This window comes from Toxorhynchites rutilus, chromosome 3 (assembly GCF_029784135.1).
Source record: "Toxorhynchites rutilus septentrionalis strain SRP chromosome 3, ASM2978413v1, whole genome shotgun sequence".
NCBI classification, from domain to species: domain Eukaryota; kingdom Metazoa; phylum Arthropoda; class Insecta; order Diptera; family Culicidae; genus Toxorhynchites; species Toxorhynchites rutilus.
The window spans coordinates 322,475,818-322,500,758 of NC_073746.1; the positions used below are offsets into that span (position 1 = coordinate 322,475,818).

At 36.1% G+C, this 24,941-nt stretch overlaps 1 protein-coding gene across 9 annotated transcripts in view; it reads left to right on the forward strand.

Annotated features, from left to right (window-relative positions):
- Positions 1–24,941, forward strand: part of LOC129779897 (low-density lipoprotein receptor) — an 839,868-nt gene that overhangs the window by 790,466 nt on the left and 24,461 nt on the right. For all 9 annotated transcript variants that reach the window (XR_008743794.1, XM_055787656.1, XM_055787655.1 and 6 more), the window contains one exon: positions 23,322–23,443. Coding sequence is in view for 8 of the 9 variants with exons in the window: in XM_055787656.1 (XP_055643631.1) it covers positions 23,322–23,443 (122 nt within the window). In the remaining variant the exon portion in view is untranslated. The remainder of the gene's footprint in view (positions 1–23,321; positions 23,444–24,941) is intronic.

Sequence of the window (24,941 nt, forward strand, 5' to 3'; positions counted from 1 at the left end):
CATGAAAACAGCAATCAAAATAGTTAAAACAACAACAAAAACTAAAAAATTAACGATGCTTGTTTTTTACGGAATTTGCTAACGAAAAATTTTATCATTGGTTTCGATTGTCACTTTCTTGCAAATTTCTAATATTATAAATTATAGGCTGTATTGATACCTGTAAATGATGTCAAATTAAGCCTATATCTCATAGAGTGTCTGTGTTTTCTGTGTTCGGAATTTAAGACTGTTCGGAATATAAGACAAAACGGTATGCGACCCATTTCTCATCCACAGTCACTGTTCGTTGAACACTTTCGTCGCCCAGAGCGATTCGGTCGAGTTTCTTGCGGGGCCCAAATTCAACTGTCGGTGCGCTGGAGAAATAAGAGGGCAACGATAATAATGAATTCTGGTTCGTTTCAGGACTACTTTTCTGTTGAATCCGAATGAAATCAAACGACTGCTGATTAGAAAACTTATAAAAATATTTTTTCAGCCAATTGTAATACTTGCTCTATATACTATATTCAATGACGAAAAATAAATACAATTTTATTGGAGAATATGGAATATTCTGTTCAATCGATTGCGTAGATTCTGCGAATATATCATACCAAGGTCACTTTTCTGAGAAAATAATCGTCATAAACTATATCACATTTGGCAACTCCGACTTTCCACGTGACTCGTTTTCATTGTTCTTTGCGCTTGGTAGATAAAAAGCTAAAAAAAGAGGCAAGTTGCAAGTTTTTTTTCTTCTGAAAATGAGAATAATAATTGCGCAACTCGGATAAGCCCCTTTTTATTCCAAAAAGTTTTTTCTTAGACGCCATGTGTTTTTTTTCAAAATGTTCACCGGACGTCGTAATAGTAAATCTGAAAGCGAGGGAAGTAGTGACGACAAAATAGTGCGAAGCGCTGGAAGAAAAGTTTCGAGTATTATCTCATCGAGTTCCGATTCAAGTGATGGCCTCGACGATAAGTTTGAAGATCTTACTATAGACGACATAAAGAACTTGGATTTCTCATGAGCTAATGTCACTAGTCAGGTCTTTTCATTTGATTTCTACAAATGATTATGTTCTACTAGTCAAAACCTTTTCGTTCGATACCCATATAGATGAATCGAATAAAAATTTCGCCATTTTGTCATGGCGGCCATTTTAAATTGCATTTTCATAAATAACTGTGTTCTTCTAGTCAAGCCCTTTCATTTGATACCCATATTGATGGGGTTTTGATAAAATATGTAGTCCGCCATTTTGTAGCAGCCGCCATCTTGGATTTTCAAGATCATGGAATACGCAGTTTTATAACGACAGCAGAGATAAAGGCGTGTTCCTAATTTCAGATCAACAACGGTCAACAGGAAGGGGGTTAAATTTCTATTAATGTGGGACAACCCTACAGATAAACCTACAAACGTACTTACAATAGGTAATGCTAAATAAAACCGTTTAAAAGTATAATATAAAAACTATATTGTTATGTTTTTAATTTTTTTTTTTTTTTGAATTCTACATATCCCATATTTACATTTTAGTGCCTATTCTATCAAACTGTTTAAAAATCCTATTCAAATTCAACGAGGAAAGTGTCACCCAGATCTGGGTCACTGGCGAACAAAGTGTTAAGAAAGGGATCGATTTCATTCCGTTTGGCCCAGGCTTCGCATGGATATTCGATCCATTAGGTTTTTTGGTGTTAAATGGTGCCAGCTTTGCTCAAATGGTTTGAAATTGTTTTATGATTGATCTTTAGCTCCTGGGCGATACTACGACGATTAACATACCAATCAATTTCGATTTTTTCTGTGATTTTATCGACATTTTCGACGACGGGCCTGCCTATGTGAGGTGTATTTCAATATCAAAAATTTCTAAACGAAATCGACGAAATCGAAATTGCACGTGATTAGCTGTTACAGTAGCGGTACCATAAACACAATTCGTACTATCAGCGGCCTGGCTTGCATTTTCACCCGTATCAAAGAAAAACTGTAAAATGTACCGAGTTTTCTCTTTGGTGACTTCCATTGTTAAAACCCTTAACTCATAACTGAATGGAGCAAACAAAAAACAGCAACTGATTTTTTAGTGCGAAATGTCACTTTTACAACGAGCATAAATTTGGAATTGTTTGATCAATACTATACGAGATATCGATCACTACAGCCATCTACCGACAAAATAATGGATTCCTTTTTCCCAGCCAAATATTTTGCGATAAGGAACAAAACTACCAATATTCACGAAAATCTGAGAACCGCTATACCGGTTTGGGATGGAATAGCTGACTTACTACGTTGAGACGGCAAAGATCCTCTAGGAGCGTTCGAGGCATCGAATAAGAAATAGAAGAAATAAGAAGCATTACGCTAACCGAACTAGGCAAATACACAGAGGTGAATGAGATGAAAACGAAATTGAGAAACGCACACAGAAGTCAGAAAACAAACTATGCTGTCACTACTATATTTGCACAAACGGTCGGAAATCTGTTCCCGCAAATTTTATCGAATTCATTAAATTCCGATGAATTCCGTTGAATTTGACTTCACTGCGATGAGGATTTTTATTGAAATAGGAACGCTGAATCTGGACTCTGGGTTTCAGAATCAGAATTGAAATCGAGATTTGAAATGCCTCCTCACCTGCATTCCTGTGTGTAATCTGAGTCAGCCATCCCAATTTTCAATCCACATATGGACTTAGAAATCTGGAAATCCTTGGTTCTATGATCGGCAAGAGAGTTTGAAAATGTTCACCTTTGTGACTCCCACTTATTATAATCAATTATCCCGCAACTCCCTTAAGGTTATCACGAACAATCTATGTCCAGGAGATTAAAGTTCTTTTGAAATGCTTGTACTTCTTGCCTTGGTCTTGATTTGAAGAATAGTCTTCACTCCAATGCTTGCAAGGCGGCTTTTGGGTAGAACTCGTACATGACACACCGAAAATGATTCAGATTCTTTGAAGAACAAATCACAAACACAAAAAAAATCATGTGAGCATGAAAACTACACCCAAAATTGATTGTTTTGTCATCCCGATTTATAACATCAATGAGCGTAAAAATAACAGAAAATGTCATGACTCTCATATACTGGTAAGCATTTGTATAATATATATGGTACGGCAATATAAGATTAATACGAGCGATTAATATCCAGACCGAGATAGATATAGATCTCCTTCATGCTAGAAAATGTTCTCTAAGAGTAAAATTTGAAAACACTTTCCAACTTCAATTTGTAATGAGATGTAATGTTATCACAGTTCCGCGCAACAGCATCATTAGCTATGTGGATAGCGTCGGAAATCTGTAAAACAGTCTTGCACTCAAACCGGTCTTGGTTCGATTCCCGTTAACGTCGTTTGGACTTTTTTTGGTACAATCCCAAAAAAGATGGAAAAAAGAGATATCTGCTTCCATGGGTGTATGTTTTATCAATACAAAAATCTTTCAACTATCCATCTGTATGATCATGTACACCAGTGCACAATGGTCCAGGAGATGCATTCAAGTGGAAATTAGCATTTAGAGCTCGACAGTCATTCTCTAGACAAAAACTGTCTTAGACAAAGTTGTTACGTATGATAGAGCGCTCATTTTCATGTTATCAAAATTAGGGCGACCAAAATTCTCGATGAAATAGAAAATATAACTTTCTTATCTTTATAGATAGATATAAATATATTTCGTCAATGTTGTAGTCAAAGTTATTTGAGACATCTTTGTAGAACAAAGTTCTATCTTTTGAAATACCCAATATAGCGCATTTTTTTTAAGTTACGTTAGGGTCACCATGAAAAATACTGTTTTTTTTTGCTCTAACTTTTATATTTCAAATTCTACATACAAACTGTCTTCGAAAGACTTTTAGAACTTACTAATACAAACATTTTTCGATGCAGAACTTGTCAATATCTTAACTCCACTCAAAATTATTGATATTTCTTCCCAAAAAAACACGCTCTTTTCATTTGTTTGTCATTCTTTCTGGGGCAAACATAAAAAAATGTTTGTTGACGTTTGATGTTTGTTGGAAAAAAAAAAAACTCTATATAATATGTGATTTTCAAAACTATGTAATTTTTTTGTGTTTGAGTAAATTAAAATTGAAATTTTGTGTTTTTGGATGAAAACCCATCAATAACTTTGACCAGGATTAAGATATTGGCAAATTCTGCATCACAAAATGTTGGTATTGATGAGCTCTAAAAGTTGTACGAAGACAATTCTGATGTAGAATTTCAAACATAAAAATAAGTGTATAAAACCCGTTTTTTCATGGTTACCCTAATGCAACTTAGATAGAAATAACTTTGTGGGAGATATTTATTCTTTAGACAAAAACTGTCTTCGACAAAGTTGTTACATATGCTAAAACGCACATTTTTATGTTATCGAAAATAGGGTGACCAAAATTGTCGATGAAATAAAAAATCTAACTTTCTTATCTTTAAAGATAGAGATAAACATTGTTCGACAATATTGTAGCCCCAGTTATGTTGAACAACTTTGTAGAACAAAACTGTTTTCTATCTTTTAATATAATCAATTTAGCGCTTTTTTCTAAGTTGCATTAGGCTGACCAGGAAAAGACGGGTTTTTTTTATTCAACTTTTACATTTTAAATTCTACATCAAAACTGTCTCCGTACGACCTTTAGAGCTTATCAATACCAATTTGCGATGAAGAACATCTCTATATCTTAACTCTTTGTGGTCGTTTTTCTACTCTCAGCCACCATACCTTTTTTACCGTTCTGGTCGTTTGTCTGCTCTCAGCCACCACAGCAAGAAACCATGCTGATCTTATATTTTACCCAACCAAGTATCAGTTTATGCTTTTCCTAAACGGAACTAGATGTCTAATGAATCTGTTCACGAATCAATACGGTGCTCCTATGAGTAATAGATAACGGTAATCAGTATCAAACGAAGTGGTCACCCACACAAGATAACGCACAGTGCGTTGAATGCATAAGAATGTGGAACAAAAAATCATAACAGCAGAATTTAGCCATTGTGTGATGGAAAAGATTGTTCATATATGTCAGAACTACTGCCTGCATAAATGTCTCATGTTATTACAATAATCGTATAAGTGTCTCAAGCGACAAAATCTTTGTTCATCTGAAGTGAAAAGTTCTGAGCATTTCGGATACGCTGAAATCATTATTTGAGTTACTACTGGTTTGAATTATGTTGAAGTAGTTGTCTTTAAAAACAGAATAATTGTTTGCATAAGTGTCTTATGTCATCTGAATAATCTGTAAAAAATCTTTGTTAAAATTGAAAAGTGCTGATCTTTTCGGATACACATTGCTGGCATTAATTATAATTTTATTGCATTACTGACAAAAGTGTCTCATATTCAACGGATAATAAAAATAAAATTATGTATTGATTATACTTCATATGATTTTTACTCTTGGAGACTATTTCGGAAGATTTCGCACAAAATAAAGTTCACAAAATTAAAAAAAAATATTTTTCATAATCTTGCATGTATCACTGCTTTTTCAAGGAAAAATAATTCCGACCAGTACGATACCCATGACCAAATTTAATACGACCGCAAAGGGTTAATCCTACTCAAAGTTATTGATGATTGTATCCCCAAAAACTCATAATTTCAATTTAAATCTACTCAAACCCGAAAAATAACATGTTTTTGAAAGTCACACATCATGTAGTGTGAAGTATGCTTTTTCAAATGCTACCAATAAACTTTGTTTATGTTTGCCCCAGAAATAATGACAAACAATTGATAAAAGCGTATTTTTTAAGAAAAAATATCAATAACTTTGATTGAAGTTGAGATATTGACAAGTTCTGCATCGAAAAATGTTTGTATAAGTAAGCTCTAAAAGTCTTTTCAAGGCAGTTTGCATGTATAACTTAAAATATAAAAGTAAGAGCAAAAAAACAGGTTTTTTTCATGGTGACCCTAACGTAACCTAGAAAAAAGGCTCTATATCGGCTATTTCAAGAGATAGAAAAAAAACTTAGTTCGACCGAGATGTTTCAAATAACTGGAACTACAACATTGTCGAACTATGTTTACCTCTATCTATAAAGATAAAAAAATTATATTTATTATTTCATCGAAGATTTCGGTCACCCTATTTTTGATAAAAATGAGCGCCCTATCATATGTAACAATTTTGTCGAAGACAGTTTTTATCTAGAGAATAACTGTCGAGCTCTGAATGCTAATTTCCACTTAAATGCATCTCCTGGACCATTGTGCAGTGGTCAGATAAGGTGAAAGCCATGACCAAAACAAAAGAGCCAAATACTCACTGACGGATTCCGGGAAGGGTTTAACAATCCAAATATTCAAATTCGTTGATTCCATTAACGGTCAGAATAGTGAATCCATATTTTATGTACTCTTCGGGAAACAAGCGTTTCTTGCAATTTCATAAACCATTTATTGGTTCTTTGAAGTTACGGTTTTGGCGAAATTTTTGATAAATAAAGTTAGAAAAAATAGATTTTGGCGGATGACGTTTTATGAGTAATTAAATTCTGGATCTGGATTCAAATAAAAATCGTCTGAAATCCGAATCAGACATCCGTATGTGGAAGTCTACGTCTGGAATCCATAATTTGACATTCATATACAACATTTGCATCTAAAAGCACAGTCTTGAGTCTACGAATTTAAATCTGTTATTCATTATCTGGATTCAGGCAATTAGAATATGGAATCCTGATATTTGAAATTCGAATCTGGATCTGAATTCAAAATCTTAAATCTAAGTCCTCGAATCTGGATATGAATTGATATATGGAATTGGAGCCGATAATCTGAATGTAGAATCGATATTCGAATTGATAACTTAGAATTTGAGCAGAATCTAAATGTAAAATTACAGTTCAGAAGTTGGAATCTGAAATCCAAAAGATGGATCGGTGAGATATACAGGAGTTTAAATTTGGAGAATCGGAATAAGATATAAGGAATAAGGAATAAGACACCCAGATATGAGTCAAATTTTCTAAGTCACAGTGGTAAACTGGAATGTGGAATCTTAACTGTGAAATAAAAAAATCTGGCTCTCATCATTCGATTCTGGAATCCGCATCTAGATTCTGGAAATAGAATTTAGAATCTGGAAACAGAATCTGTAAACTTGAATCAGCAACACGTATCTGGATCTATAACTCAACACGATCCTTATCACGGCAGTACACGTTAAACTTGATCTTTAGACCACGTGTGTCATCGTTCACGACATACGAGGGCAGTCCGACTAGTACTTAGCCTACAAAAAAACAAAAATTTTGGTAAAGTGGCGATTTATTTCTCAACTTAGTCTCCTTCTAGCTCGATACACTTGACCCAGCGGTGCTCCAACTTCTTTAGTCCATCTGAAAAATACGTTTTCTCGAGGTCTGCAAAGTAGGCCTCCGTGGCGGCGATGACCTCCTCATTCGACTCAAATTTCTGCCCGGCGAGTGACTTTTTCAAGTTTGAAAACACGAAAAAAAAGTCACACAGGGTCAAATCTGGAGAATACGGTGCATGGGGTAGCAGTTCGTAGTGTAATTCGACAAATTTGGCCGTGGAGACGGCGGAATTTCCATTTTTTCCATTTTTCTAAAATCCGTGGACACGCCCGCTTCTACACACGGTCAAAACAAAACTACGAGTCCGATTCGGCTGAAATTTTGACAGTAGCCGTTTACGAGAATGTACTACACGATAAGTTATCTGGAGAATACTGGAGAATGCGATACTGACACCATCCGGCGATAAGGCTGAGTACTTATCGGACGAGTTTGGGTTTGTTGAAAAGCCTCAAATCTCTAGTTGCTAATACTACCATAAGGCGTTGAAATTATTTGAATTTTCATGTTTTCCAACGATTTTCGTCAAAGAGAAATTATGATCATGGGTTGACCACCTCTGATCATGTCCAAAAAATGATCATGGTTTGTCTGGTTTTAGAAATCACCATTTTTGAATGAAAACAATTCGAATTCGAAATTTCTGTCGTCATATTGATCCATTCATAATTTAGACTTTCTTCAGAATATTGTGTTTTCATGGGCATTTTAAAAGTGTTCACCTCAACACACTCAATACAGAGAAACTTTACTTCGGCTATGCGCGAAGGACACAATAAACAAACTGCAGCGCACCTAGCGGTTGCCATAGAAATCATGTGGACAAAACAACATTATTGAATAGGACAACTCATGATCAGAATTGAGGTCATCGAAATGCGTTAATTTAATGGTTTAGCTATGTAAATCTGATACAAATGGTGTGCAAGCAGGATGTTTACAATATTTGAAAATGTTATAAGCCAGAGAAGGTCTGAATACGTGCCAAATAATAATCTGGTGGTTGATTAAAAGTTAGCTCGAATGAGGGGCGCATTGACACCAATAGAAGGTGTATTTTATAATCCTTTAAAACATTTAATTCCGTAAAAATATACCACAAAACTACTGCAAATCATGAAAAAGATAATTTTATTAATATGTTTTGGAACATTCGAATACCTGATTTGACAAAGGTGTCCGGAATTAGAGAATTTAAAACAGTGGACAAACCATGATCATATTTTCGACTGGACAAACCAAAATTATTCACCTCATAAATGAATATGGAAGTAGTACGAAAATTATACCGATACCACACTTTTTTTCCATTGACGGAGAGGAAATGAAAGTACATTTATTCTGGTTTAAAATTTGACTTTATCTTTCAGTATACTTTCCCTTGAAGGATATGACGATCTGAAATTGGTCCGCTTAATTTGGGTTCAATTATTTTTATTGTGTATAATAATTCATTATTTCACAATTTGTAAATGTGTGTTGCCACTATTTTGCTTGCCATCTTCTCTATTCAGTTTGACAACGAAGCAGAAAGAATAGCATATCAAAATATTGCCCGCGTACAGGCAATATCCGAAAAAGTTCACGCCGAATAACAGAATCTCTGAAAGTGATCGATTTATTGCGAAAAACTGTGGAAAAAAAAAACAGAATATTGCAGCGACCAGAAGAATCGCGGTCAGTATTTTCAAGCGTAGTACTAGCCTTTCCGTCGGAGATATCGGAAACTCTTGGACAGTGCAAATGTCCAAAAAATGAGCATGACTGTCAATATACAAGATTACAGACAGAAACCACTACCACAGAGAGAACACGTAAGTGGTTTGCAAAAACGCTTATTGCCAGACCTCCCTTCTTGTCAATTCGGGAGAATGGTACTGGAATGGTATACCGCGAACAACGTGTAAGTCGTACCCATAGACAAACCCCTTCTTGCAGGAGCCCCGAAAAATTTGAAAAAAAAATAGAAACAGCGAAACTAAATCTTATGGAATGCGTGAAACATGCTCGTTGATCATGTTTGACCGAAAGACTGTTCCAGCTTTTAAGTTCAATCTAGTCTTGTCAGTAATTCTTCAATTTATGTATCTCATCTCTAAAGAGATTCTCCGCAATGCTCGTCTACTGCCGCAATAACTTTCATGCCTTTTTCATCAATTAGGTCTTCAAATATTCATTCAAATATCAAACATTTTCGGATAAAATTTTGTACAAATACTTCTTTGTTAGTCACTCCTCAATTATGAACAGTCACAAACAATGTCAAACGTCGAACATGGAGAATTTTGACCTGTAATATTTAAGTACATGGTTCGAGGAACAGCTCCAAAAAAAAGTTTAACCAAACAGGAACTAAATATTTGCTTGTCGTATTATGTGTTTAACATTTTTGATCAATACCATCAGTACATGTTGATCAAGTTTGATCTGTCAAAAAGTGTCAAATAGTAGACTCAGGACAAGTAGTGTATGAGCACCTTAACAAATGCGGCCCCATCTTGACATCGACTGGTCTTCAAGTCATTAACACTTTTTTATATTACTTTTTCATATTAACTTTTTTTATATTAACACATTTTATATTAATAGTTTTAGTATGCGCACATTGGAAGGATGGATTCCCTTAAAACAGTTATACATTTGTTTCAACATTCCGCGAACTTTTCCACCAGCCTAGCCAAGATGGATTCTTCGTGTAACATTGAACACGTGTTTAGTGTCGAACTTACTCACTACTGGGTTGTTTCCGACTATATTCTGCATCACGCAAATGTCACGCTTATGTCAGCTCGCTGTGTGCATTTGCCAACAATAAATCAATCTACTTTATCAAATTGAAAAAAAAGAACATGAGGCAAACAAAAACACAGCTTCACTTGATGGGCTGCTTCTGACATTTGTTTACATGTTTCTCTCCATCTGGTAATACATCGGGTGGAAAACGAACGCCAGTCTGCCGTCCCCTTCCGCTTCACGCAGAAAAAAACAGATATTTTCGAACTCTAATCGAGTGAAACACGATGAAGTTGTCAGTGCGGAATATTTCTCTGTGATAACCGGGGCTAGTACACAATTTGAGGCTCTTCCTCTAGCTTTGTCTTCTTCCGGTGGCGCAAAAAAAAAAGCTCGGTGTCTGACAAATAGTATGCTGCATCACAACAGCGACGATCATTGTGCGCGACAGTCAATATAGAGCCCCGGAGAAAACAAAAACTGTTGGCAAAATGAACTTCACTTGTCAGAGACCGACAACAAGAAAAGAATGTAACAAAAAAAAATATCTTGCCTCTCATGCTGCGAAACTACGGCAATGATACCTATCTCGTATAAGGAAACGATTTTTTTGACCGCCACTGAACGATGATAGGGGGCGGGGGGTTGTTCTACAAAGCCTACACAGAGCCTACACGAAAGGCAATGGCAAAAAATGTCGACGAAGCATCATTAGCCGTCATCAGCAGCAGCCGCCGCCGCCTGCTTTGGCTGTTAGCATTAATGGCTGAACAGATTTCCTAAATGCGCGGCGGCGAGGGGTGTAAGGGAAAATTTACAGCAACACGAAAATGATCGCTTCAAAGGATGTTTTGTTGGAGGTGGCAAATCGCTCATCTTTGGCTGGGTGATGATTAGCCGATTTTCTGTCCTGTGGTCTATTAAAAGTTTTACGTTCAATTTGAATAGTAATGAAACAAATGAAGCCGGTCAGAAGCCGGATACCAGAATCGAAAGACAACTTCACAAACTAACATATAGACCAGCGGTACTCAACTTTTTCCAGAGTGGCCACAAACACCTGTTAGTCATGGTCAGTGCTTGGAAATATTTGTTTCACATCAATCTTTTCAGCTGAATTTCAAACCAATTTCATTATACCATTGCATTCGGGATATCGAAAATGAACCAACGCCAAGCCTCATAATAACAGCAAGTCACTAACAGTTGATTCATTCGGTTTCGTTCATTCTCACGTTAGTTCTGCCCTAAAGCGGACCTTACACGGTCAAATTTATTGACAATATGATGACATTTGAGAGCATAATGACAGCTGAACATGGCCGACAACACAGAAATCCGGATTTTCTGATTTTCGGGCATCAATATCGTGACATTTCATATGGATGCATGATGATGACGTTTTACCTCACGGAGTTCCAGACTGAGTTGCCAGATTTGCAAGCGGACATTTAATGTTTGTTAGTCTTTTTTGCGATTGCAATTAAAATTTATAAACTTGAAATTGTAGGAATCTTAAGTGAATGCTTTTGGTTTGGAAAACTGTAATTTACATTTAATGCGACATGCCGAGGAACCACTCAGTGTCGCATTGGAGGCGATTTGAACTTGAAGATGAAAGTGGTACAGCGTCGACGTCTGGCGGCGAATTTCAATGTGGGGCCATAATTTGGGCCCGAACTCGATGTTTACAAAAATGTCTAACGAAACGTGTCGCATACAGGTCTGTCCAATTAGAAAAACGTCGCATTAAATGTAAATTACTGTACCTAAAATAGCAAAATACAGTACTTTTCGCGATACAAATCAAAACCTCCAAGTAAACTGACAATGTGTTGGTGAGAGAGTGAATGAAAATTAACAACGTCTTAGGAATTTTTTAACATTGAACTCGGTCATTCTTTGCGCTAGCGAGCGGGGCAGCCACTTTAGTCTAAGTTGTGTGTTTCTTCACACTCCGCTATAAAATTTGGAGAATGAGAAGATCTGGGAAAATCACAGGTGAAAAAACATCACGTGTTAATTCAAGTTACAGTAGAATCCCGATTATCCGCGAATAGTCGGGATGATGTTTAAACATAGAAACTATGTTTTATCAATACAGAAATAGATACAGATACAGATAATCGGGGTACAGATACAGATACAGATAATCGGGGTTCTACTGCCATAGTCTTATTTATCGAATAAAAACACTTGCTTGCAGATAACATAATTTGCATATATTTTCACAATCTAAAATAATCTGGCATCCCTGAAACTGAAAGGATCAGTCTGTATTTGTGAAGCGAGTATTATGATGTGTTTTTGAGAAGGAAAAACGAGTTTTAAAGTGTAAATTATGAATGAAAATTAACTTTTCCAAATCATGTGAATGCTATGTGAATGCAAATCACTTTTTTTCTGCAAGTGGTGAGAAAATCTCATACAAAAATTGAATCTGAAACTGACGTTATATAATAATAATAAATTTTAGTAGGAATATCTGAAAATTCATAGAAAATAGGTTAAGTTAGAGTTAGGACTACGCGCTTCAACTAATTAAATAAAACCAAGTAGATATTTTCATTCAAATTTTACCAATTGAAAATTGCCTTTTAGCCTTCTAATCTGATGGAGAATAGTTTGAAGCCCAAACTCGAATGTCGCCACTAGCCATCGCGGATATTTTCGTTGTCTCGGGTTGAGGGCGATATTGACCGTGTAAGGTGGCAAAATATTGATTGAGGTTAGAGCGGATGTCGAAATCCTAGCTGTCACGATATTGAAGACACTTATTGTCAATCAGTTTGATCGTGTAAGGTGCCCATAAGACAAGACGTGACAACTGGTTTCTTATTCTTTTTTCGGGACCAAGTGCTAGATAACAGGGAAGCAAGATGTGAAGGTTGCCAAATGTTATAAAATTCAGGAAAATTATTTACCCATGAGAGAAATGTGTTCTTCGTATATGTAGTGTCTGAGCTGTATCCTTTTTTGTATTAATTATACAACTGAATGTCACATATTTAAAACGATTTGTTTTTGACGTAGAACTACGTCTTTCAGGAAGGGTGGCACCCTCAGAAAACAGGTCACGTTTTTGTGAAATAAAGCTAAAGTTAATAACTATTTTTACTGCAACAAATTTTAATACTTTGCATACCAATGGAATCAGAAAATCTCTAAGATTCGTTTGATATGCTATACATTACAATCCACTAATGCCTAAACAGTTTAAATCAATGAAAACTGGAAGCATTCTCATTTTCCCATACATTTGTTCTGCCGATTTGTGTGCATTCCCGAACAGAGCTGTCAATAACGAGCAACTGATACATTCGTGTCTGCCCGTTTTCAACATATTTGGCTTAAATAAGTCATCCGCGATTTGAAGCCACACCACTTCTCGTTAGGTGGTCATCGAAGCTACATAGTTGCCGCAGAGCGTCGAGCGGGAGAGGATTGTTTTCTTGTCGGGTGAAGAGGAGTATGGAAAAGAGTTTCTTTCCACAAGGGCCCTTCTCAGGGCTAGAGGTCATTCATGCCTAATGCTGATTTTACACCCATACACACACAGCTCGATACAAGGAGAGGAAGCCTCTACGACAAAGAAGAGCAGCATACGAGAATTTTTTTTGTGCTAGTGCGGATATGGAAGAGTATCCAGAATTTTGGATAGATATACACTGGATTTATTTAGATAATCGTATATTTCATGAAAGTATCCTTTCAAATTCCAGCAGGGTAACCTTACTGTTGCATTTTGTGGGGTTCGATCACATCTCAAGCGGAGTAAAATAGGAGTAAAAAGGTTCATAGTTTGTGATCGATATCTGAGTGGGGAGGAGAAAGTCTGATGTGAGTTGAACCAAATAAACGGGAAGTGCTGATAGCTTTCGACTCTACTCGACTCTTTGGCGTCTACTGAAGTAATGAAAAATTAAATAGCTAGAACGATATTACAAAAAAATCGATGCATTCTAAAATAATATCCGAAGTGATAAACAAGTGGATTGAATAATCTAATTCCGTAGTTCTACGTCGAAAACTGCGGTCGTGTCCTAGATACAACCCATTACGATTTTTTCCTGTTATTTTGATATGCAAACAAAAATTAAATGTGGATAGAACAAAGAAAACTAGGAAACGTATTTGATAGCAGGAGTATGATATGTTTGAAGTACAAGAATCAAATTCTTGGCTCATTTTATTTATCAAGAGACTATGGGCCTTATTCCCCTATACACTTCACAATGAAAACGAATTGAACGACATGTCATTGAGCTTCGTTTTACGAGTTGGTAAAGCGTCAAAGATAATAATGCCTTCGAGTCTGCTAATCTGAGAGAGTAATAGGTTGTATTAAAAATTAATTTCGTATCCAGATGTCGACACCGTATCGTTGTCATCGTGAATACACATCATTTCGTTTTCACCGTGAAGTGTATACGAAAATAAGCCCTGATATCGTTCAAATATTATCAATATTGAAATGTTGATAAAATTATACATTCCAAAACTTTAACATATCGTTTATTCAAGTTTTTTTTTTGTCTGATGTATGATATGTTTATTCAGGTTCTAACATGATTTTGAATATTTTTTCTGCTTCCTAGGATGTTATTTGTTATTTGGTCCCAATTTGATTGCCAACTGCTTGGAAAAACTGCAAACGGTTGGAAAATAATTGAATTCTATTCTCTGCTTGGCCGCTGCTTTTATGCTATGCTGGATGGCAGGAGAATCACAAAAAGGTGTAGGGTGAAAATTCCGATTCAATGTTTCCCTCTCTACGGGAACTGAACACAGGACGTAATAGAATTGAAAATATACAAAGAATCGATATCATAAATGTTCACTGAATTGAATTGTGAATGCAACTTTTTTTCAATTTTGAATACATTTGGCAACACTGAAAAAATGTTGGAAATCCCATTTTTGTATATTTATCTTTGTTAATTATTTTCCTCATCAACCAATCAGGAGCCGAGTTCGAGTTTGACAGAAAAAGTGGTCCGGAATCGGCCCTTTATTGTCATGTCTCGTCTCAGGTTCTGCCCTGCGTTCACGGAATGTAAACAAAGAAAATATTCCTAGTTTTGTCATTCATTGATATTAACCCCTTTACGGTGGTTTGTCTGCTCTCAGCCACCACAGTAAAGAATCATGTAAATATTTTATTCAACGATGTAAAAATTTACATTTTGTCTAAACAAATCTTAACGTCTAGCGAACTTTTTCACGGATGTATACAGAGTTTCTATGAACATGTTATTGGTGTAGAAAGATAAGAAGATTTCTATCAAGGAAAAATAATTCCGACAACAAAGGGTTAATATACCAGTCCATTCAATATCGACATCGTTCTCGTACACTGACGAAACGGTAAAGGAAGATAGGGAAGCGAAATAAATATTCCTTAACAAGCTCAATATTTCCAAGCCCTGGTCAAAACATACAAATTAATAAAGAAGAGTGGTGTTCAAGACACAACCCCGTTGTTAACGTAGAACTAAGAAATCATAACCAGCGAGGAACGAGCATCATAGAAATTCAAGACTGAAACTCTTTAGTACAAACATTTGGTAGCATTGACAAGGGCCGATGAATGAATGCTATCACTGAGTTAGGGGCGCGAACGTTTCGCGAAACAATAAAATGCCAAGTTGAACAGATTTCCAAATTAATTCACAGAATTAAGGGGGTAGTAGGGAAAGCAATCGAGAGGGTGTTTCGTCGACTCGCGGGACTTTTCTTTCGGGTCAACATCCCGCCCGAACTACTACAACATATTCCATGTACTGCGCACTGAGTACTGCATGTTTTTACTATAGTTCACAACGTTTTTATCAACTCTACATAGTTTACATTGTTGGACGCTTATCCTATGTTAGTGAAACAAAAATAAGCGTAGAAGTTTGGTTTGACGCGCGCTGTTATTGTTGTGTTTATACATGTCGTCGCGTCGGTCGGTTATCTTTATTATGGTCATAAAGTGGGTCAGTTTATTGACGTGCGCTGATAACGTTACGCGCTGCACTTGCGCTTCGAATTTATTCAACATGACTCACAGTCATTGTTCCGCTTTATCAATGTGTCGATTGAAGCAGAAATATGTCAGCAAGCACATGTCGAGGAAATGAGTTAATGTTGATATAAATAACTAATAAAATCTGAAAGTCAGATGACTAACGCGTATGCTACACTGTGACTCGAATAATAATGATCATGATTTGAATTATAGAGGGTTTCAAATTTCTCAGCTCATTCACCTCTAGCCTTAAAAAGGGCAAATCTGGAAAACTAATCTATTCTCTCGGACTTAAGGAAGGCCATTAGGGAACCTCGCTGCCGTCTGGTCGCTACCTGGATGACTGATGAATCATGAATGCTGTCAAATCGGGAATAGGTTGTTTATACTCAATAAATTGAAAACAGGCGGAGCTTTAATTGCAATATTTTCTTTATCCACATTGACGGCGCAATTTGCTCTTTCTATTTCATTTTCTGCCCCTGTCCCCTGTGTTCTGATTTGGTCGGTGTAAGGTCAGAGGGGACCAAGTCACAAAATTAAAAATTTCGAGTTATTGATTGCATTAGGTTAAGCGTATTGTTAGAGGAGGCGATTTGGCGTAGTGGTAACATCCATACAATATTTTCAAACGAATGTTATTTACAGCCAACCCCATTTGGGGATCTAATGAAGTTCGCACCTTCGCGAAAATGTGATAATCTCACCATCCCAGGTGAGCACAAGCCGCTTTCACAACAAAAGGAACCTTTCAGCAACAAGTACTACGGAATAACAACAACAACACAGAAAAAAAAACAGCGCCTGATGATGCTTTCACGGACGTAACAAAAAAAAGCAGCACATTTTCCCTCGTTTAGAAAAGTTTACCGCGGTGTGAAACATTACGCTGCAAAGGGTATGTGGGCCGCTAGTGTTGATGACAATACCACCACCCAACCCACTTTTTTTGTTGAGGGCGGTGCCCATTTCGAATGCGAAACTTATTGAAGCCTATTTCTCTTTCTCTCCAACGTTTTTTTTCTGTTATTATTTGCTGAAATGTGTCCCTGCCTTTTCATCATCGTCTCTGGCGTCACCGCCAACGCCGCCATTACCATTGCCAGCCAAAAACTTTTTGACAATAGCGCTCATTTTGAGTATTATGGAAATTACTGTTATTATTTTCGCGGGAAATGTGCGCGGATGTGGATGGGGGGGATGAACGAAAGAAGTACATTCGCCCTTGTTTCGCATTGGAAAGTCAGTAGGCGCCATGTTGCACTTGATCCTTGGGCTCGGCTAAGCCCAGATCGGGTCCGGAAATTGAAAACTTCAACTTCAATTGAAGCACCGGGAAAGTGCATCCCGGATTAACTCCGTGAAACTCGTTGCCTTCTTGGAAGAATGAAACATAAACTGGGGGTGGGGCAATTTTGCATTTCAGCATCGCCAATTGGACTAAAGTTTCAAACATCTATGAGCGCAGGAACGGATGCTAACGACGAAAAACTTTTTGTTTCGATTCCGAAATCAAGATATGAGGACGCAGCCATATTGCAGAAAAATGGTGATGCTTTCGTTATATTCTTCGGGTTTGTTCGAAGCGGTTCTGGAATGGCTTAAGAAAGTTTTGTATGACATTGCTCGAGATGATTTTGTATATTTTTTCCGCTCTGGTTCCCTGGACATTCTGAAAATTTGACAATCCCTGAAGTACTCAAGTCCCGCGAAGAATCAATTGAATACTTCTATTTGGATATTCTACGATTTTTCACAGAAAATTTGCGCTGTTTACGTTTCCACCTGTACAGAAACGTATGCATGGCTAGAACCGAATTGGTGGTAAACATTTGCTTAGTCGATTTTATCTCTGTTTCGAATTTGCTCATCAGAGGCAGGATGGGTGTTGAAATGTGCAACCCCTAATAGTGCAATTCCAAATGAAATCGTCCAAAAAATGCAGATTTTAAAAACATGTATTTTTGATTCGAATGAAAGTTTGTATTCCGTTTGGGTTGGAGGAAATATGAGTTTTCCACAGCAATTGGGATATTTTTGACTCAAGCGTAACTTTTGAAAAGGGCGTATCGATTTTAGTAGGAGAAATCTTTGATAATTTCTATCTAAAAAACTATGAGTCGTACCGAAATAGTGTCTTAGAAAGAGTTATAGCGTACTGATTTCTAAACATGAAAAAAATATACATTGAGAAAAAAAATAGTACTCTTTTTTTTATTTACAAAAACAACTTTAATTTGCAATACCAAAATACATGTTTTTTAATTTTTTTTTTCAATTTTTTCATATAAAATAGAAGTCATGTAGAAAATTTCAAAAATGGGTCCAAGATGGTAAAACTATTTTTGGCGAACTTGGTTGAACATCAAATTTTTATGAATTTCCGAAACTTCGAATTTTTGTATGTTAACAATCATTTTTAGCCACAAATTATGATTCCTGATGTGATTTAAAACAAAAAAAGCCCATTATAAATATCCTTCTAAATGTAGCCATTCTCGAGATATTTAAAAAATATGTTTAATTTATTGTCTTTTTAATAGTAAATATTCCATTTTAATATGTTTGTCGTGTTATACCGTTATGTTCATGAAATTGTATGAATTTGCTTATAATTTCCAACAACTTTTCCAGATACATCATTATGGTAAAAATATATGTTTAGGAGTTACGTTGAAAAACATTTGAAGACATGTGGGTTAGCACAAAACGTAGCGATATTAAAAAATCTTTTTTTATCTTAATACAAACTTTTAACATATTATTCGTGTTACACAATCAAAACACGAACAGTAGAATTGAAATCCCAACAACAAATACACCATGTTGATTCAACCGGACGTTATGGGTAAAAATATAATTAACTTGTTTACGTTATGCCCAGATTATACCTGAAGTCAGGTATCTCTAAGCTACCTCTGTATATGTATATAAAGTCAGGTATCTTTAAGCTACCTCTGTACAGGTATATAAAGTCAGGTACCTTTAAGGTACCTCTATAATGTATATAAAGTTACTCATATTCAAACATCGTTCTTCAGTCGAACAATCTTCCTTATAGAGTGAATAACAGTATACCACAATGGACTACAAAAATTTTTTTTCGTGTTGTAGACCGTTTCCGAAAAACGATAAGAAATGTTCATCTGAAAAACGTTTCTTAACCGTGTCAATGATTGAGAAACTTAAGTCAATGGGATGCAATATCCTTTTAGATACATCTTTAAAAATTTGCGGATCATGCCGTTTATCTGTATACTCTTCCAAACCAAAGCAGTGTAATACTGTGGAGCAGATCAGTACAGCAGTAGGAATTACTTTAGAAGAAGTACCATCAATAGTTTCAGTCGTTTCAGCAGATTCCCAAAACAGCAATATACCAGAGTATTCCCGAGCGTACAACATTGAGCTATTCAACAAGGGAATCGCCCGTATCAACGTTTCACCAATAATGACGGAAAGACTTGGACAGGCTAGTTACCCCGAACAAAAATTCAAAGAAATTTCTAAAGGTATTAAAAGAAATATATATTCCTTTTCACATGAAGAAGACGAAGAGTCGAACTTTAAACAAAAGGCAAAAGAGTTAGATGAGAAATTTGACCACACAGAGACAACAAGATCAGAAAAAGTTAGAATTTCAACAGTTTTGCCTAAGTCTTGGTCCGTGCAAAAAATGGAAGAAGAATTTGGCGTTAATAAATATATGGCAATTCAAGTCAAAAAACTGGCAAATGAAAAAGGTGTATTGTCGACACCACATAGCAAATATGGACCAAGTTTAAGTGAAGATGTTAAAAATCATGTTTCGGAATTTTATAATGACGATCATTAAGATCGACTGGAGTAAGAGACTATGTTTCTGTAGCCAAAGATGGGAAGCGTCAACACATCCAAAAAAGGTTATTAATAACATCATTACGGGAAACTTTCAACAGATTTAAGAAACTCAATCCAAATTGCAAAATTGGATTTAGCTCTTTTGCATCAATGCGTCCGAAGCATTGCAAATTGCTGAGTAGTTCAGGAAATCATAACGTTTGTGTTTGTACATTCCATGAAAATGTAAATCTTATGCTTCATAGTCTCAAAAAATATTCCTTTAACATTGAATGCAAAGAATATATGGAAAAAATACTTTGTAACAAATAGATCTAAATACTGTTACCTTCGTGAATGTAGAAAATGCCCAACAATGGACGATTTTGGAAACTGGTTTCTAGATGAGCTTCAGGAACGCAATTTAATTGAAATCACTTATGCACAATGGATTTCTTCTGATCGATGCGACATAGAAACTCTTGTAAAACCGGTGGAAGAATTTGTATCGTATTTTTGCGAAAAAATAGAAAAATTACTTACTCATGATTACTTTAAAACACAACAGTCCACATTTCTTAACAATATAAAAGCTAATTTGCAAGAAAATGAGGTTATTGTGATTTGCGATTTTTTCCGAAAATTATTCATTTGTGTTTCAAGATGAAGTTCAAAGTCATCACTGGAACAATGATCAAGCAACAATCCATCCATTCGTTGTTTAGTATAGAGATGAAAAAGGTTCTCTGGCAAATTTAAGCTTTGTAGTTATATCTGAAGTTTTAAGTCATGACACAATAGCTGTGCAAGTATTTATTTCTAAATTGGTAACATTTTTGAAACAACAAATGCAGGTAAAAAGAATAAAATTCATGTCGGATGGTGCTGCATCCCAGTAGAAAAATAGGAAAAATTTTGCGAGTTTATGTCAGTTTAAATCGAAATACGACATTGACGCTGAATGGCATTTTTTTACAACATCACACGGCAAAGGACCTTGTGATGCAATTGGTGCTACATTAAAACGGATGGCAACAAGAGCTAGTTTGGCTAGGCAGTATGAACATCCGATAACGAGTGCAAAAACGTTATTTGACTGGACTAGCAAGCGAAAAGAAGACTATCTTACAAAATGGTCATTTTCATATATGTCACAAGAAGAATATGATCAGGGTGTGGAAGAGTTGAGTAGCATGTATGATAACACCAAACAAATTCCAGGTACCCAAAAGTATCACTCTTTTGTACCTGTATCCGAGAATGAAGTAGCAGCAAAGTTGTACTCTAACGACAATGCAGCAAGTTATCATCATGTGTATAGAAATATAAGAAAATAATGAAAAAATTAAATTTTATACAACAAAATTGTTAGTTGATAAAAATAAATGTTGATAAAAAATAAATGCTAAAAATTCTAGTATTATTATTAGTATCTCTTAAACTCCGATAAATATAGGAATTATTTGACCAAATTGTAGATAATTATATTTTTTCCTTTTATAAATGTTGTGCTCTGTTGGCGCAACATGTATAACATGTTAAAAGTTTGTATTGAGATAAAAAAAAAACATTTTTTAATATCGCTACGTTTTATATTAACCCACATGTGTTCAAATGATTTTCAACGTAATTCCTAAACATATATTTTTACCATGATGATGTATTTGAAAAAGTTGTTGGAAATTATAAGCAAATTCATAATATTTCATGAACATGACGGTATAACACGATAAACATATTAAAAGGGAATATTTACTATAAAAAGACAATAAATTAGAAATATGTTTCAAAATATCTCGAGAATGGCTGCATTTAGAAGGAGATTTATAATGAGCCTTTTTGTTTTAAATCACATCAGGAATCATAATTTGTGGCTAAAAATGATTGTTAACATACAAAAATTCGAAGTTTCGAAAATTCATAAAAATTCGATGTTCCGCAAAGTTCGTCAAAAATAGTTTTACCATCTTGGACTCATTTTTTAAATTTTCTACATGACTTCTATTTTATATGAAAAAATAAAAAAAAATATGTATTTTGGATATTGTAAATCAAAGTTTTTTTGTAAATAAAAAAAAGAGTACTAATTTTTTTCTCAGTGTATATTTTTTCATGTTTAGACATCAATACTCTATAACTCTTTCTAAGACACTATTTCGGTATGACTCATAATTTTTGAGATATAAATTATCAAAGATTTCTCCTACTAAAATCGATACGCCCTTTTCAAAAGTTACGCTTGAGTCAAAAAAAATCCCAATTGCTGTGGAAAACTCATATTTCCTTCAACCCAAACGGAATACAAACTTTCATTCGAATCAAAAGTATTCATGTATTGTCATTTGACGATTTCATTTGGAATTGCTCAATACTGCTCCACTCTTCCACTGAAATGCCTTTTTCCATTAAAGATTAACATAAACGATGGACGGCCAAACAAGATATAATATCTGTTCAAAATATGAGATTATATGTAAACATTTCCAACGCGTTCAACGGTAAGAATCGCTCCATACAGAAGTGAATTCCATTCCATAACTTTCCAACATGATTGGGGTAGCAGCAGCAGATAGTTTGTGAGGGTAATGAATATGAATTATGCGACAGCAAAATAATTTCACACAGCTTAAATCACATGCCGTACTTTTCTGTGAAACCTTCGCACTCTCCGACAACCGACAGTGGTGAGATTGATGTGTGCGCTTTGAAGGTAAAATTTCGTAACTATGTGTAAAACTGGAAGAGAAAAAAAACATCCATCCTATCACCTCTCCATCGTTTAAACGATTGACAGCAGTAAAACTTTCTACAATTAGTCGTATATCCGCTTGGGTCCTTCCACAGAATTCATCAGCATCCGAGCTTCGCTTCTAGTCGGTTCGTTTGTTTAACTTCCGCAGACATGTTTCACCTGTCCTCCCTCCCTCAGTCCCAACTTGTGTGTGAAACTTTTGTGCTGCAAAAAGTTCCCCGATCGACTTATATTTAATTTACGACAATTTACTGACATATTCGAACTTATCGACGCCATATATTTGTATGTGTGTGTTTTGTTTCCTGGTTTAGTATTTGTTTTTCCCTTAGAAAAAACACCAACATCACTTATGTACAATCTTTTGAACTTCTATTTTGTGTTACGTGTTATAACACCCTGATTTTAGAGAATATACTTTCATCATCGGTAACCCACTAACACAAAAAAAAACCTGAACGGTGGAGGAGGATTTTAATCAAGAAAAATAACCGATGGAAACGAAAGCCAAGGAACAAAGCGGTGCTGTTCATTCCCATTTGTGGTTATTGCTGAAAATATGAAACAAAAAAAAAGAACCGAAGCATTAATATATTCCTTTTTTTCTCTCTCCTTTTTCTCGCCTTTCATTTATACATTCACGTTACAGCTACCATGCGGAACGGTACCGATGGAACCATTATCCAGCCGGGCGTGGTGGAGAACGACTCCGGACTGGTTGCGGGCATCGCCATTGCCGTCATCTCGATTTTCGTCATCGCATTCTTTACGGTGAGTACAGCGGATTGAATTCTTTGCATAAAAATATCTGGAATTTTAAAAGGAGTCACCTTATAACAGTGTGCTTCTAGGTCTCGGTCAGCAGTAGTGCGTTGAAGTGGCCCTACTTTTTTGAACTAGAAAGTTCAGTATAATGATCACTTTTCTTTGATCCTTGCTTAACCCAACTTTCCTGCGTTTAGGATTCTCAAAATATGTCCATTTTCATTTCCAATTATTAGTTTCATCCATGACAGGTGGCGGAAAAGAATCTAGATTAATATTCTGTAGGTGACGATAATAACGATGTCGTTTTTCGGGATTGTATTTACGCTCTACCTACGCGGAGATGTCTCTTGTTATTTAAGATTGACCATGTCGGAACACCTTTTTCGGCCCCTCCAAATGAGATATAAAAAATTAAAAGCTAATGTTGAACGAAATGATGATTAAGCTGAAAAACAGAATAAAATTCATAATAAATCGGCAGAAAACCACTGTCGATTCTATCCCAAATTTCCCCGAATTTTACTTTGGGCATAACTTTTTTACCATTGGGTGAAATTCAACCAAATTTTGCACACTTTCTCATTGATGTGTATTGTCTACATGATGTCAAACTCGAAGTCATGTTTTTCGCTTCAACGAAAATGGAGGTGAACCAACGCGAGTCGAGAGAACAAATTCTTTCCAAACACCTGGAATTTCCTGACCTGTCGCACCGGCAGTTGGGAAAAATGTTGAACATTCACCATTCAACCGTCTCCAGAGTGTTGAAGCGGTTCCAGGAGCGGTTGACGTTGGACCACGGCAAAGGAGCTGGTAGAAAACCGGAACCGGAGAACAAAAATACGGAGGGAAAGGTGAAGCGGATGATTAAAGCAAATCCCAACGTCTCAAGCCGTGATTTGGCTAAAAAGATCGGCATGTCGCAGAGCTACGTCCGGAATGCAACGAAGAGAGCTACATGCATACAAGGTACAGAACTTCCCAAACCGCGATGAGCGGCAACAATCGACGGCTAAAACTCGGGCACGGAAGCTCTACGAGAAGATGCTGACGAAATATGGCTGCCGTGTGATGGACGACGAAACGTATATAAAAGCCGATTTTAAGCAAAGTCCGGGGTTGGAGTTTTTCACCGGCAAGAGCAAGTTCGATGTGGACGACAAATTTAAGAAGAAGAAAATGTCGAAGTTCGCCTCCAAATATCTCGTTTGGCAGGCCATCTGCTCTTGCGGACTGAGGAGTGAGCCTTTCGTGACAAAGGGCACAGTAAATGGCGAGATCTACAAATCTGAGTACCTCGAGAAGCGCCTTTTGCCGTTCTTGCAGCAGCACGACGAAGCTCCGCTATTTTGACCAGATTTGGCATCATGCCACTATTCTAAAAGTGTCCTGGAGTGGTATGAGGCCAAATCTGTCCATTTTGTTCCAAAGGACATGAACCCGCCAAACTATCCGGAGCAGCGCCCGGTGGAGCATTAATGGACACTAATGAAGCGGGAAC